General features: G+C 38.7%; 3 protein-coding genes across 3 annotated transcripts; all 3 read left to right on the forward strand.

The window, feature by feature from the left end:
- Positions 1-4,126: 4,126 nt before the first annotated feature.
- Positions 4,127-4,669, forward strand: LOC104233228 (uncharacterized). The gene is made up of 2 exons (XM_009786595.1): positions 4,127-4,219; positions 4,328-4,669. The coding sequence occupies exons 1-2, from the start codon at positions 4,127-4,129 to the stop codon at positions 4,667-4,669; spliced, it is 435 nt and encodes a 144-aa protein (XP_009784897.1).
- A 3,013-nt stretch (positions 4,670-7,682) lies between these two features.
- LOC138882768 (uncharacterized) lies at positions 7,683-9,007 on the forward strand. Its single transcript, XM_070163399.1, has 3 exons — positions 7,683-7,867; positions 8,602-8,813; positions 8,919-9,007. Exons 1-3 carry the CDS (start codon positions 7,683-7,685, stop codon positions 9,005-9,007), a joined length of 486 nt encoding a protein of 161 aa, XP_070019500.1.
- A 2,650-nt stretch (positions 9,008-11,657) lies between these two features.
- LOC104233216 (protein PHOTOSYSTEM I ASSEMBLY 2, chloroplastic) lies at positions 11,658-14,573 on the forward strand. Its single transcript, XM_009786582.2, has 3 exons — positions 11,658-12,045; positions 13,978-14,127; positions 14,270-14,573. Exons 1-3 carry the CDS (start codon positions 11,827-11,829, stop codon positions 14,363-14,365), a joined length of 465 nt encoding a protein of 154 aa, XP_009784884.1. The 5' UTR covers positions 11,658-11,826; the 3' UTR covers positions 14,366-14,573.
- Positions 14,574-16,012: the final 1,439 nt, after the last annotated feature.

Genomic DNA, 16,012 nt, shown 5'->3' on the forward strand with positions numbered 1-16,012 from the left:
CTGATTAAAGGTGAAATTTTGTCTTTCATTTAGAGGTAAGAATCTACCTTTAACAAGAGGTCTTAAGCTACCTTAGAAATGAAGAACCTTTTGGTAGGAAACATGTTTTATTCCCTTATGGGTCGTTTGGTTTGTGATCAAGTTATAGTGTATTGAGACTATAATATGGGGATTATAGTACGAATATTAAACGGAAAAGGTCCAAATATGTCCTTATACTATATGAAATTGAGCACATTTGTCCTTAGTTAGTACTTTAGCCCACATGTGCCCTTACCGCCACATAGTTGGTCTATATGCCCTTACCGTCACATAGTTCGTCCATATATGCCCTTTTCGTAACGGAATTTACCCAAACTAATTAGCTCTTTCTTTAATTGTATTAAAGTGTATTATAGACACTATCTCCTTTTTATTAGTACTTTTTCTCTACCTTTCTCCTTTTTTTCTTCCTTTTTCTTTTCTTCTCTTTTTTCCCCTTTTTCTTTCTCCCATATCAGATTTTCTCCATTGCTAATGCCTTCTCTATTTCCATCACCAATTTCACGTGATTTTATTCCTAAAAATCAAACCTACATCACCAAAAGCTTCCAAGCGAGAAGGCTCTGGTTCTTCTGAAAAGAAGGAGATGAAAATTGTTTGAGAAATTTTTTCGGTGGTGTTAATTTGGTGAAGGTGGGATATAGTTATCCAGATTTTGAAAGTGTTGTTCACCGTGGAGCTTCAGATCTGAAGGGAACAAGACCTTCAAAATCTGAATAACTATATCCTACCTTCACCCAATTAACATAACCGAAAAAATTTCTCCGACAATTTTCATTTTTCAGGTCAGAAGAACCTGTGAAGTTTGTGATAGTAAAATTAGCAGGAATTCGTGAGTTTTGTCAATTTAAATTAGTGACGAAAATGGAGAAGGCATCGGCAATGGAGGAACTCGAATATGGGAGAAAGAAAAAGGAAAAAAAAGAGAAGAAAAGAAAAAATAAAAAAGAAAAGAGAAAGGTAAAGAAAAAAAAGTACTGTAATAAAAAGGAAAAAGTGTTTGTAATACATTTTAGTACAATTAAAGAAAGAACTAATTAGTTTGGGTGGATTCAGTTTCAAAAATGAAATATATGGATCAATTATGTGACGGTAAGGGCATATATGGGCTAAAATATTAACGAAGGAAAAATGTGCTCAATTTCGTATAGTACAAGAATATATTTGGACCTTTTCCGAATATTAAATAATGATGAAAGTTTTTAGTGGATACACTTTTTTTATTTATAATTTTAACCTTGACTTCGTAAAAGACTTTGAGAGGAGTTTTGGAGGAGCGCAAATGTGTTGTTTCATTATCCGGTATTATCTCTCATAGAGTACGGTAAAGAAATTAATACTACAATTGTGATATAAACAATTTCGAGCTTACTGATTCGTAACAAAAGAAATTCAACCAAACGCGATGTAAAACAATTTCACATTATCCCTTATCTTGTAACCAAATGACCCCTTAAGTGACTTTCCCGTGAGAATCAGATCAGGGAGTGCCTAGATTTTGAATAACAGATGTTTATAGCAAAATAAAAAGAAAAAGAAACGAAAATTGCAATCCTATTTTTCCTTCTAACACTTTTTATATTACTCCACTATTTTCAAATTTATATGATTCTTAAATATTCCAAAATGTTTCACACGACTTCATTTCTCCGTAAACTTCAACAACTTTCAATAATTTGAATTCATCATCATCAATCGCTAATATATTACTACTATTTAAATCAAATTAACATTTTAAACCTCATTCTTAGAGAGACACATAAAACAAAGAAAGAACAATAATAACAAACCCAATATTTGTTATAGGCGAGGTTTGGGGAGGATTGTGCGTACGCAAACCTTATCCCTATATAGTGAAGGTAAAAATGTTGTTTTCAATAGACCATCGGCTCAGAAAAGGTGAGAAGAAGAAGAAGAAAAGGCAGAGAAAAGAAAAGGAGGGAAAAAAGAATAAGTAGTAACAACAGGGAAATACGATAATTGAAACGAACTAAATAACATGACGTAATATAGATCTGGAGAATATGAAGGTACATGAGTACTGCTAATACTAGTACTGATAAGCAAAGGAGAAACTTTTAACTTTCAATTGCCTACTAACCTACCCTAATCCTTGACATTCACACCCTACTATCAAGGGTCATGTCCTCAGTAAGCTGAAGCAGCGCCATGTCCTGCCTAATTACTTCTCCCCACTACTTTTTTGGCTTACCTTGACCTCTTCTCAAACCTGTCATGGCCAATCTCTCATACCTCCTAATAGAAGCATCAATGCTTCTCCTCTTAACGTGCACAAACCGTCTCAACCTCGATTTCGCATCTTGTCCTCCATGGAGGCCACTCCCACTTTGTCCCGAATAACTTCATCCCTAATCTTATCTCTTCTGGTACACTCGCTCATCCATATCATCATCCTCATTTCTGCTACTTTTATTTTCTGCACATAAGAGTTCTTGACTAGCCAATAATACAACATAGTTGGTCGAACTACCACTCTATAAAAAAATTCTCAAGTCTTAGCGGCACATTCGTATCACATAGAACATCGGATATGAGCCTTAATTTTATCCATTCTGCTCCAATACGACGTGTGGAATCCTCGTTAATCTCTCTGTTACCTTGAATAATAGACGTGAGATACTTGAAACTACCTCTTTTGGAGATAACTTGAGTATCAAGTTTCACATCCACGCCTGCTTCACAGAATTTACACTCCAAGTATTCTGTTTTGGTCCTGCTCTACTTGAAACCTTACCAATGTATGTCTCCAAACCTCCAACCTTGCGGTAACCCAGCCTCGTGTCTCGTCGATCAACACTATATTATTGACAAATAACTTGCACCATGTCACCTTTCCTTAGATGTGCCGCAAGAGCACGTCCATCGTCAAGGCAAGTAAAAACGAGCTAAGAGTTGATCCATGGTGCATCCCCATCACAACTGAAAGTGTTTCGATTACCACCATATATATCTTAAATCATCCTAGTGTACGCTACCAGAACATCGTCAACCTTCAAATACCTCCACATAACTTCCCTCGGAACTTCATTATACGCTTTTCAACGTCAATGAACATCATATGCAAGTCCTTCTTCCTTTCTCTATACTGCTCCACTAATCTTCTCATAAGATAAATAAATTCCGTAGTTAAATGCCCCGGTATGAATCTGAAATGGTTCTCGAAAATAGAAAAAGGAAGGAGTACAATTTTTATATCTAAAAAAAATTCTTGCAAAGTGTTATAAATATATATTATATTATGGATGTTCATTTAGTACTCCGTTGTAAATAAGCTTCCTGAAGAAGCTTATCCATATGGGACTCCGCCGTAAATATGGTTATCTATTTAGTACACTATTGGAAATAAGCTTCATGAAGAAGCTTATCATTTCAGTACTCCGTTTGGATAAATATTACCTCCGACAGAAGATTATATATATCTGGTACAGTAGCAACTTACAAGCAACTTACAAGAAGCTTACACAACAACTTGTAGTAGCAGCTTACAAGCAACTTACAAGCAGCTTACACAACAGCTTGCAGTAGCAGCTTACAAGCAACTTATATGCAACTTACACAGCAGCTTGCAGTAGCAACTTACACAGCAGCTTGCAGTAGCAGCTTACACAGCAACAGTAACATACAAGCAACTTACACATCAACTTGCAGCAGTAGCTTACAAGCAGCTTACACAGCAACTTGCAGCAGCAGCTTGTAACAGTTTCCTTTCTTCTATAAATAGAGGGGATTTCAGTTCATTATGTACATGAATTTGAAGTTGAATAATAAATTTCTCTCTCTCTCTCTCTCTACTTGGGGGGTGAGAGGGGTGGGTTGGGAGATAGGGCGGGGGTTAGGGAGTGGGTTGGGAGGCAAGGGAGGTAAAGGGAACAAGGGTGTTTATCGGTTGCAAATTGGGTCATGGAACGTAGGTACGTTGACAGGTAAGTTTATATAGTTGGCGAAGATCCTCTAGAAGAGAAGGGTCAAATAGCGTGTGTCCAGGAGATAAGGTGGGTAGGGTCGAATGCGAGGGACGCGAACGGGTATAAACTTTGGTTCTCAGGAACCTAGAAGGGTAAGAATGGAGTGGGTATTTTTGGTGGATAGGGAACTTAGAGAGTCTGTGGTTGAGCTTAGACGAGTGAATGATAGGTTGATGATTATTAAGTTGGTGGTAGGTCAATGCACCCTAAACGTTGTTAGCGCCTATGCGCCTCATGCGGGCCTAGATGAGGAGGTTAAATGACGCTTTTGGGATGGGTTAGATGAGATTGTACGTCAGGTACCACATGCTGAGAAGTTATTTATAGAAGGAGATTTCAATGGTCATATTGGGTCAACCGTTTGTGGGTATGACGAAGTGCATGAAGGCTTCAGTTTTGGGGAGAGGAATGGAGGAGGAACCTCGTTACTGGACTTCACTAAGGCTTTTGGATTGGTGATTGCGAACTCTAGCTTTCCGAAAAGGGAGGAGCATTTGGTTACTTTTCAAAACGCGTTGGCACAGACTCAAATTGACTATCTCCTCCTTAGGAGGTCTGACAGAGGGTTGTGCAAGGATTGCAAGGTGATTCCAGGTGAGATACTCAGGCTCTTGATGATGGACGTTGGTATTATGGTGTGACGACCCAAAGGGTCATCACCGTAATTCTTCCTAGTTCCGTGCTTCCGAGGCCCTAAAAACCTCGCTTTTAGTTGGCTCGATTTGCGTACGCAATTCGGGCGCGTAGCCGGAAAAGTTTTTATGTTAGAATATACGAATTTTGTGAAAAAACAATTTGATGAATTTTGATATTAATATGCATAATATTGACTTTGGTCAACATTTTGGGTAAACGGACCCGGACCTGTGACTCGACGGTCCCGGAGGATCCGTAGAAAAATATGGGACTTGGGCGTGTGCCCGGAATTAAATTCCGAGGTCCCAATCCCGAGAAAGGAATTTTTGTGTGAAATTGTTTTCTGAAATTAATTAAGGAAAATGAAGAAGGAAATTGATCAGAAAACGGTGGTATCGGGCTTGTATTTTGGTTCCGAAGACCGGTACGAGTCTTAAATATGTTTTAAGCTCTATCTGTAAAGTTTAGCTAAAAACGGACGTCATATGACGTGTTTTGGACTTAAAATGGGGAATTTGAGTTTTTATGAAAATTGAAAGAAAATCATGTATTTTGAGGCTTGATCCTATGTATATGATGTTATTTTGGCGATTTGATCGTACGAGTATGTCCGTAAGGTGTTTTTGAGATCATATGAATGTTTGGTTTGGAGCCCCGAGGGCTCGGGTAAGTTTTGAGTAGGGCCCGATAGGTCTTAGACTTAAAAAAATGCAGGTTCAGGTGTTGAAGGCCCAACACGGCCACGGCCATTTCTGCGCGGTCCTCGCGGGCAACCATGCGGCCGCAGTGCTTTTCTGTGGGGTCCGCGTGGTGGGGGTTCAGAGGGTTGATAGCCAGGTCGACCAGCGCGGCCGCGCACCAAATCAGTGCGGTCCGCACTGGGTGGGTTCAGAGAGAGCCCACTTCTCCCCTCCCTCGGCGCGGCCGCGGTGCATTTCTGTGCGGTCCGTGCCAGCCCCCAGCAAAATGTATAAATTCGGGATTTTCAGTCATTTTTCCGCTTTTTCAAAAACCCAAAACCTAAGAGGCGATTTTCCAAACAACATTTCTTCTCCAAACCGATTGGTAAGTGATTTCTAACTTAATTTCTTTATTCCTTGACATATTTTAACATGATTTCAAGTTTAAAACAAAGATTTTCATGGGGGAAATTGGGTGTTTTGGGTAGAACCTAGGTTTTCTACAAATTGAGGAGTTGGACCTCAATTTGGGGTCCGATTTCAAAACAAAGCAAATATTTGGATTCGTGGGAGAATGGGTAACCGGGTTTTGGTCCGAACCTCGAGTTTCGACCACGTGGGTTCGGGGGTGTTTTTAACCTTTTTGGGAAAAACCTTGTAAAAATTATTTTCATGCATTGGGATTGATCCATTTAGTAATTATTAATGTGATTGAGTAACTTATGACTAGATTCGAGCGGATTGGTGGTGGAATCAAGAGGTAAAGCTATACTAGAAGCGTGAGTTGAGTTTGGAGCATTCGAGGTAAGTGTTTGTTCTAACTTTGGCTTGAGGGAATAGGATTAGGATGTTATTTGCTACTTGCTAATGTGGAGTACGGTGTATAGGCATGGTGACGGTTATCTATGCACCGGAGTCTAGCATGACCGTGAGGTCTTAATTGCTTTTAATTCGAATAATGTGACACAATCCCCTTGTTTACTTGATGAGTTTCATATAATGTGAACGATTGAGGTAGAATTGTGATTGGTGTACTTTTGGAGCGTAGCTCGAACATGAATGTGTTAGTTGAGGAAGAAGTGATTTAAAAAGAGAAGGTGTTGTTAGTACTCCCTTGCCGGGATGTGTAGACTGATATATACTCTCCCTTGTCGGGATATTTTGGGTTGTTAGTTGTACCCTTGTCGGGTTAAAGGTATTGAGTTGTTATCCTCCCCTGAAGGGGTCTACTATATGAAGTCAGGTATTATATACTATATTATGGGATCGTGTGGTACGCCGTCCACTTGGTTATTGGCCTCCGTTGCCGGTGACATATTGTGCACTGTAATGAAGATGAATTGGGATCGTGTGGCACGCCGTCCACTTATATATGATATTATGGGATCGTCTGGCACGCCGTCCACTTATATATGATATTATGGGATCGTGCGGCATGTCGTCCATGTGGTATATGAAAATTGGGATCGTGTGGCACGCCGTCCACTTATATGTGATATTATGGGATCGTGTGGCACGCCGTCCACTATATATATATATATATATATATATATATATATATATATATATTATAGAAACCGGAGTTTCTTCTGTTTATTTCCGATATTTCATTTTTATCTGTTACTCCCCGATAGCATGTCCCCTCCCAGCTTTACTTTGTATTATCTTGTTATTGTTTTTTTGCACTTATTATATATATCTGTACAGGTTAATTGTGGTAGGTCCTGTCTAGCCTCGTCACTATTTCGCCGGGGTTAGGCCAGGCACTTACCAGCACATGGGGTCGGTTGTGCTGATGCTGCACTCTGTGCATTTTTGTGCACAGATCAGGGAGCATCTTTCGAACCACAGCAATAGGACTTTTGGGAGCTATCTTTAGTCCAGGGACTCTCGAGGTAGCCTAGCTGCCGTTCGCAGGCCGAAGTCCCTTTCCATGTTTTTCGTTTGTTTATCTTGTACCAAACAAACATGATGTATTTTCCTTTCAGACATTGTTTGTAGCATTCTGTAGTAGTCCGTGAGCTAGTGACACCAAACTCTGGGTAGCATTTTGGTTCAAACTTCCGTACTTTTGGTTTTCAGTTGTTTTTAAATTTAAAGTCTTCCGCTTAAATTTTGTCTCGTTATTATATTGGTTGAAAGAAAGCAGGAAAGGTGTTTTAAATATTTGGTTTACCTAGCTCCGATAGTAGGCGCCATCACGACACCCGATGGTGGGAAATCCGGGTCGTGACATATGGTGAAGAAGAGGAAAATGTATGCTCGAGGAAGACCGAGAATCAGGTGGGGAGCCTTAACTAAGGATAAAGCCTAAGAGTTGGAGGGGCGGTTGTCGGCTATGGGAGCTTGGAAGAGCAGTGGTGACGCGAGCACTATGTGGTCAACGACAGCAGACTGTATAAGGGAGGCTGCGAGAGAGGTGTTAGAGGTTTCGACAGGAGTTTCCGACAGGCACAAAGGTGACTGGTGGTGGAATGAAGTGGTACAAGGTAAAATGGAAGCGAAGAAGGAGGCGTACCAGACGTTAGTGGGGAGCATAGGTGAGGAAGAGAGACGAGCATGCATGTAGAGGTATAAGGTAGCTAGAAAGGAACCGAAGCTGGCGGTCACGGAGGCTAAGACTACGGCTTATAGTCGTATGCACTAGGAACTAGGGGAAAAAGGCGGGGAGAAGAAGTTATTTAGGCTGGCCAAGCTGAGAGAGAGGAAAGCTCGAGATTTAGACCGAGTGAGATGCATCAAGGATGACGATGGTAGAGTATTGATGGAATATTCCCAGATTATTAGGAGATGGTAGACTTACTTTCAAAAACTTCTTAACGAAGTAGGGGATCGGGATATTGTTCTCGGTGAATTGGAGCATTTCGAGAGTTACAGTGACTCTAGGTACTGCAGGCGCATCAAGGTTGAGGAGGTCGGGGGAGCTATGAGTAAGATGAGTAGGGGCAAAGCAACCGGGCTTGACGAGATTCCGGTAGAATTTTGGAAGTGTGTGGGGAAAGCTGGTTTGGAGTAGTTGACTAGGTTGTTGAATGTTATTTTTAAGGAAAAAAAGATGCCGGAAGAGTGGAGGTAGAGTACTGTGGTCCCACTGTATAAGAACAAGGGTGATATCCAGAGCTGTAACAATTATAAGGGTATTAAATTACTGAGTTATATTATGAAAGTATGGGAAAGAGTGGTTGAAGCAAGGTTGAGGATGACAGTGTCCGTTTCCGATAACCAATTTGGTTTAATGCTGGGTTGTTCTACTACAGAAGTTGTACCCTTGTTAGGAGGTTGGTTGAACAGTACATGGATATCAAGAAAGACCTGCATATGGTGTTTATTGACCTAGAAAAAGCATATGACAAGGTTCCTAGAGAAGTTCTCTGGAGAAGCTTGAAGGCAAAAGGCGTGTCGGTTCCCTACATTATGACGATTAAGGAAATGTATGATGGGGTGAAGACTCGGGTTAGGACAGTAGGAGGTGATTCTGAGGATTTTCCGGTTATTATAGGGTTATACCAAGGTTCTGCGCTCAGTCCGTTCCTATTCGCCCTGGTGATGAACGCGTTAACACGTCACATTTAAGGGGATGTGCCATGGTGCATGCTATTCGCCGATGACATAGTTCTGATTGATGAGTCGCAAACCGGTGTTAACGAGAGGCTAGAGGTTTAGAGACAGACTCTTAAATCTAAGGGTTTCAAGCTTAGCAGGAAAAAGACGAAATACCTGGAGTGTTAGTTCAGTGCTGAGCAGAGGGAAGTGGGCGTTGATGTGAGGCTTGAATCACAGGTCATCCCGAGTAGAGACAACTTCAAGTACCTTGGGTCGGTTATCTAGGGGGAGGGGAGATCGATGAGGATGTTACACATCATATTCAGGTAGGATGTATGAAGTGTAGATTAGCATCTCGAGTATTGTGTGACAAGAGATTGATACTCAAAAGTAAGTTCTATAAAGTAGTGGTTAGGCCGACCATGATGTATGGGGCTGAGTGTTGGCCGGTTAAGAAATCACATATCCAGAGGATGAAGGTAGCAGAAATGAGGATGTTGAGGTGGATGTAAGAGCATATTAGGATGGATAAGATTAGGAATGATGATATTCGGGAGAAGGTAGGCGTGGCTCCCATTGATGGCAAGATGCGGGAAACAAGACTCAGATGGTTCGGGCATGTTCAGAGGAGAAGCCCAAATGCTCCGGTAAGAAGGTGTGAACGACTGGTTGTGGAGGGCATGAGAAGAGGTAGAGGGCGGCCTATGAAGTATTGGAGGGAGGTGATTAGGCAGGATATGGCGAGGCTTCAGATTTCCGAGGACATGGAACTTGATAGGAACATGTGGAGGTCGAGTATTAGGGTTGTAAGTTAGGAGGTAGTTGAGTCTTGTCTTATACCATAACTTTGTGAGACTAGTTTGGTAGGGATACTATTTTGCTTTTGCTTTGTATCATTCTTCTTGATTTCATGTTGTTCCTATTTTTCATATATGTTTCATATTATTTCGGTGGTGTTACTAGTATTGTCTTCCCCCCCTTTTTTCCCCTTCTGAGCCGAGGGTCTTTCGGAAACAGTCTCTCTACTCCTTCGAGGTAGGGGTAAAGTCTGCGTACACACTACCCTCCTCAGACCCTACTAGTGGGATTTCACTGGATCGTTGTTGTTGTTGTCTCTCTCTACTTATCTTTGGTTTTTTACTTTAAAATCTTTATTTTATAACACAAAGATCTTAAATACCAAGAAAACGAAAAAAACAAAGAAAAAAGAAAGAAAGATCTGAAATACGACAATGGGTTCGATCGTAAAAATTGCACGGGGCGCCCTATTTGGTCGCCCCCATTTAACCTATACCCATTTTTTTTTTAAAACTTTTAATTTGTACCCACTTTTTAAATAACTTCAGCCCCCTTTCTCCTCCTCCTTCTCCTCATTCATTTTCTTCTTCTTTCTTCTGCTGTTGTTGGTGCAAATTATTTTTTAGGTAAAATTTCTTTTAAATTGTTGGTGCATAGAAGTTAAAACTTTCTTTTGTATCTTTATATGATTAAAAAAGAAATTATTTTCCATAGTTCCTTGGGAGAAATTCAAAAATAGCCAGATTTACAACTGGTCGTTCAAAAATAGCCCAGTTTCAAAAGTAATCGAAATTTAGCAACTTTTCATGTAAAGATAAATCTGAGCAAAAATACTGTTCAAAGCCCGGAAAATACGCCAGTATATTATACTATGCTTGAACTCCAGCATATTATACTGGAGTTCCAGGATAAGTATGCTGGAACTCCAGCATAATATGATGGAGTTCCAACATAAGTACACTAGAACTCCAACATAATATACTGGAGTTCCAGCAAGTATAATTGTCCAGTATAATATACTGGAGTTTGGAGCATCTATGCTCCAGTCTCCAGTATATTATACTGGAGTCAGCAAAGTATATCGGTCCAGTATAATATGCTGGAGTTCATACACAGGTGCACCGAACTCCAGTATATTATGCTGGACCGGTCTCTGTTTGCAGCAAAATAATGGCTATTTTTCATTGACTTCGTAAACGCTAGCTATTTTTGAATGACTAGTCCGAAAACTGGCTATACCGTGCTATTTTTACTAGTTCCTTTTGTGAGTGGAAACTATCAAGATACCATTGTTAAGTGACGGCGTCTTTGCATTTTAATCGTATTACGGAGCTCATTATTTGTTCTCGCAATCAGGGATGATTAATTTGCATTTATTTACTTCTTTTTTTGGGTTGTTTTGATAAATATTATTAAGGGGAAGGTTGTTTCTTGTAAAGCTAAATTGAGTATGTTAACACATAAAAATTCTTGAGCCCAGTGCTGAGATTTTACCCCAAAATTTTTAACAAACTAGCAAGTTATTTGATGGATGGATCCCAGCTTATTTGAGCAGATTATATTCTAAAGCTAGCTTCCAAATAGAGCTGAAGTTCGACAGTTACAAAACAAAAACTTCAGCTCTAGAGCTGAAGCTTACAAACAAAATCTCCAGTTACAAACAAAAACTTCAGCTCTAGAGGTGAAGTTTGACAGTTACAAAACAAAAACTTCAACTCTAGAGCTGAAGTTTGCCAGTTACAAACAAAAACTTCGACAGTTACAAAACAAAAACTTCAGCTTTAGAGCTGAACTTCAGGCCCGACTACTAGAATGCTGAAGTTTTGCGTGATTGTCTTTGCTACTTCAGCCCCGTATACTGAAGTTATGCAAAAAAGCGGGTACGCTTGCAATTTTTTTTTATAAAGCGGACACAAGTTAAAATGTGACACAAAAAACGGATATAGATGCAAATGGCCCGGTTCGTCGGTCCAATCCATAGGCGGGTCAGACTAAACTATCTTTTCAATAATATCCGAACGGAACTTTGATCAAAACACTATTTACGCCACACGAAAAACGCGCAAACTCTTACTTTGTTTTGTATTAGAACACACAACATAAAAGGATGCCTTTTTGTACAAGAAATTGAACAGGAAAAAATGGCAAGTAGCAGTACTTGTACATGTTCTTGTAGACCCATAATTTCTGCAAAATCAAATGTTATTAATCGATTTGTAACACCAAGCGGAAAACAATTGATCGTCCATGGAAACCCTAGCTTAAAGCAAATTCCCAGAATTTTTGTTGTAAGAGCATCAGCAGTTGATAGCTCATCTAACTTTGTTGAACGCGTGGAAAAAGCCTGGTTGATTTCCAAGGTATATATATTTTTTACCTATTTGTATTACTTATGTGTTTTATTTGTCTGTTCATGTTGTCAATTTCAATTAAGTGATCAGTCAACTTTGTAAACAAGGGTGTGGCCGATAAGCTGAAATTGATTACAGCTTAGGTGATTTCTCAGCATATGTCTGTGGACAGAGTTATGCATTACTGTGCTGTGGGGTAGTAGTACTTGGTGCTTTAGTTAAGGTACGGCAAGCTTGTACCGACACCATGTTATAAGAAAAATTAATCAATCAACTATGCCCTGAATCCTAAACTAGTTGAGATTGGCTATGTGAATCCCCTATTCCGTTATTTTTCTCCGACGTGAGCTTCCCATAGCCAGTTTCAATTGCAGATTAAGGAAGGGGATTACCAGAAGTTAACGACCAGGGAAAGAATCATAATATCATGAATGCTCTAAATACTGTCTTTATAGTACTTTATGCCCTTCTTTATATCATCTTACTTCCAGTTATTCTTATAAGTTTGTTTCAAAATCTGGTTTCTTGTAGTTATGCTTGGTGGGATAAAGTTGTGAAATGGAAAGAAAAGGAAAATGGATTATGAAGCATTGATATTTTACTGCAATTTTGAAGAATTAAGAAACGAAAAGATTTCTATTTATGCTTGTTATTGGCCAAATTATTTGTACTATATAGACATGTTAACCTAGTGATGTGCTCGTTAATGAGGTACTTCTTAGGTTACTATTCTAGTATCATAAATCCTAGCATGATGGTTCTCGTTTTTTAAGAACATATGCATGTTTTACTTTGATGGTGATGATTGATATAGGTTATTTTTAGATTTATCTTGAACAATAGGACCTAACATTATGATATACTTTAAAAGAGAACTGAGGTGTCACCTATATGTGGCTACGATTCTGAAGTGAGCAAAGGCCAAAGGGTCATGTAAATATATGCTTCAGATACCTTATTTTAAGTCTAGAACTACAGAGCTATATATCGAAGAGGAAAAAAATGATTGGAAGATGTGGAATGCTAAAAACTATATGAGTTCAGAGGGAGGCACAATAACTTTATAGTTATTGTTACTATTCTTCTTATTTCAGAAGTAAAATTATTCATATTAACAGGAACCAAGGTGGTTCGGATGTAATTGCACTTGTAAAAACAGTAAGATATAAGAGAAGCAGAAGAACAATACAACCACAATGTAGTGTGCAGGGCCCAACCTCATTCTGGGATTGTTGGGTGATGCCTGCTTCCATAAGGCATATTTAAAAGGCATGAGATAGCTCACCTCTTCTTTTTTTTTTTATCTATGGACCATGTAAGAAACCCTTTTGGTTTCTCTCTCTCTGTCTCTCCTTGTTAAGTACCTTTTCGTTCTCAACTTTGTTGAACACACAAATCCAGCTAGGGCGTGCCCCTGCTTGCTACAAGTGTCGATGACCTTAACTTTGATTTATCAAGCTAGGTCCACGGTAGACAGATTTATGCATCATTGGAGGTTAGATGGTCTAGGAAAAGTTTCTAGTTGAAACATGTGTGCATGTATAAGTTGACTAGTTGAGTGCCTTGTGGTCAAACATAAATGTTCAGAAGGTTGGGCTACTTGTGCATAGTATAGTGTGAATAAGAGCATTGATCAATGTCATTGTGGTGATATTTTAGAAATGCTACGATATGCTATATCCTTGAAGAATATATGGTTTCAGTTTCTGGATGTGAAAAGGTAGCTATCATGGGGCTTTGAACATCTTCTTTTTTAAATGAAAAAAGATAGTTTATTGATAAGTGGAGATTCACCGGTCTATAGTCTACTCATTAACCCAAATCGTTCTCTTCTGCCGTGTTTACATATCTGAGTGCAATGTTAAGGCTTCATGTATTTGTAACGGGGCTTCCCTTCATATTGATATTGCGTCTATTTTTTAATCTTCCTGGATTATTCAGCAACCCAGGCCAATTGTATGCTCTACTTGCGACTCAAATGGCCATGTGGAATGCAAGTGGTGCAGTGGTACTGGCTTCTTTATACTTGGTGACAATATGCTCTGTCAAGTGCCATCTCGAAACACAAGCTGTGTCATCTGCGCTGGAAAGGTAATTGCCCTGAGCCTATGTTATTCTAATAAGTTATTGGTAGTCCAAATTCGTATATGATTGCTTGTGTTGCGATAGATTAAGTTTTCTATCTGTGTTAGATTAAATGCAATCCAAGAGAGCTAATTCTCTGCTTTTTTAGGGTTCCGTATGCTGCACTGATTGTAAAGGAACAGGCCATCGTGCGAAGTGGTTGGGAGAGCCTCCTATTCCCGAGCCTCCTATTAGCAAAGAGTAATGTTTCAACTGATTTCTTGAATTGTTAACCAATGTTCAGAATGCTACTGAATGTAGCTTATTACTTGAATTCAATATTGAAGATATTGTTTCTTTCTCAGTAGAATTATTTTTTCCGTATAATGTTCATGTTAATCGTGTTAATCCATATTGCTTTCCTCTCGTCTGTATTCAAAGTAAACAGGAATTAGTAGAACATCATTCATCAATCCCTTCTTGAATTGTCATTTCAAAACGTGTAACAATATTAATTAGAGTTTTATTTATAACTAGGTTGTATCATGATTCATGTGTTTAACAAAATTAACTTCTCTGTATCCTTACTTTTAAGATTCTAGAATCATTTGGCCATCAAGACTCGCTTGAAAATAGTTTTTCCTTGCCGGAATTTTTCTTGGAAACAACTGTTTGTTATGGAGGGAAAAAACAGAAAGAAAATTAACAAAATTAACTTCTCCCGACCATTACTTTTCAATTTTTGTGATTAGTTCTACAAAGAAATGTCATTGCATCTCACAACTAATGCAAACCATAGAGTAATGTGCCAATGATGAATTTTCCTTTAATATTGTGGCCATTAAGTGCATCTCGAGGAAACCATAAATGGATTTTCCGACATCCTAAGTGTCTCTTTCTAAGCCTAGGTATAGAGGGAAATAGAGTTCACCTCTTATCTAATTCCGCTTAAATGCTAAAAGTAAAATTTATTCATTTTGCTTGCAGAAGGTAATGTTAATTGTATTCTTCTTTATTTGTTTCTTCATCCAAAATTGTTTACCACAAGCAGCTGTAAGATCGTAAGAGCATTTTGGACATCGGGAAGTAGCCATGAATACTTACTCTAAGCATGTCTTCTGCTTCTCTTTGTTCAACCAATTCCTAATACTTGATGATCCACATCATATACTTGCAGATGTTGTTTGCCCTGCAATTATAAGTGTTAACAAATACTCCATGATTTCTTTATCATAAATCAGGAGTATTCTTTATCATCGGACTTTCATTATCATGCCCAACTGGTCCATTTAAGCTAAACGACCAGATTTGACTTCCTTTTTGCAGAGTTATTCATTTATTTTATATTAATGAGTTTCCCCTGTTCTTCTTCAAAGGGATCCACTTTTACAAAAAAATTCTATTACATATACGTAATAAATCACAAAATATGAGAATATTTCATGCTTCTTTTCCAAAGAGAGAACCTTTTACCCTATGAAGAAAATAGTAAGTTATCAATTTGAATTATGGACTGATAATGAGTAAATCTTATATGAATTAGTTAATTCAAAGCTCACAAACAATTATGGAAAACAAACTACATGTAGTCGATTAGAGAAACATTCAAAATCGATTCTGATGATGCATGGAGATAACCTTTTAGGAAGTGGAAAATGTAGCAAGTTCGCCAACATAGATTAATGGCGACGACTGTAGCCATTTTGTGCAATAAGTAATCAATTCTATGTAAAAAACCAATTTAGCTAAAAAAATTACATGTGTTTGCTGGATATATTCTACAAATATCTGTCTACGCCATAAGAATACAACTATTGTTGTTCTTGTTGTGCTCATATATTTTATTAATCTAGCCAAATTACTAAAAACAAAAAATTGCTCAAAGTACTTGATACTAAGAAGATCGCTGACT

This window comes from Nicotiana sylvestris, chromosome 12 (assembly GCF_000393655.2).
Source record: "Nicotiana sylvestris chromosome 12, ASM39365v2, whole genome shotgun sequence".
Classification (NCBI taxonomy): Eukaryota; Viridiplantae; Streptophyta; class Magnoliopsida; order Solanales; family Solanaceae; genus Nicotiana; species Nicotiana sylvestris.

Bases quoted from the DNA above. Each gene is read 5' to 3' on its own strand.
- LOC104233228 (XM_009786595.1), top strand. From the start codon at position 4,127: ATGGAGTGGGTATTTTTGGTGGATAGGGAACTTAGAGAGTCTGTGGTT. The intron at 4,220-4,327 runs GTAGGTCAATGC...ATTGTACGTCAG, and splicing joins TGATGATTATTAAGTTGGTG to GTACCACATGCTGAGAAGTT.
- LOC104233216 (XM_009786582.2), top strand. From the start codon at position 11,827: ATGGCAAGTAGCAGTACTTGTACATGTTCTTGTAGACCCATAATTTCT. The intron at 12,046-13,977 runs GTATATATATTT...TGGATTATTCAG, and splicing joins AAGCCTGGTTGATTTCCAAG to CAACCCAGGCCAATTGTATG. The intron at 14,128-14,269 runs GTAATTGCCCTG...CTGCTTTTTTAG, and splicing joins GTGTCATCTGCGCTGGAAAG to GGTTCCGTATGCTGCACTGA.
- LOC138882768 (XM_070163399.1), top strand. From the start codon at position 7,683: ATGGGAGCTTGGAAGAGCAGTGGTGACGCGAGCACTATGTGGTCAACG. The intron at 7,868-8,601 runs GTTAGTGGGGAG...GTTCTACTACAG, and splicing joins AAGAAGGAGGCGTACCAGAC to AAGTTGTACCCTTGTTAGGA. The intron at 8,814-8,918 runs GTGATTCTGAGG...GTCACATTTAAG, and splicing joins TCGGGTTAGGACAGTAGGAG to GGGATGTGCCATGGTGCATG.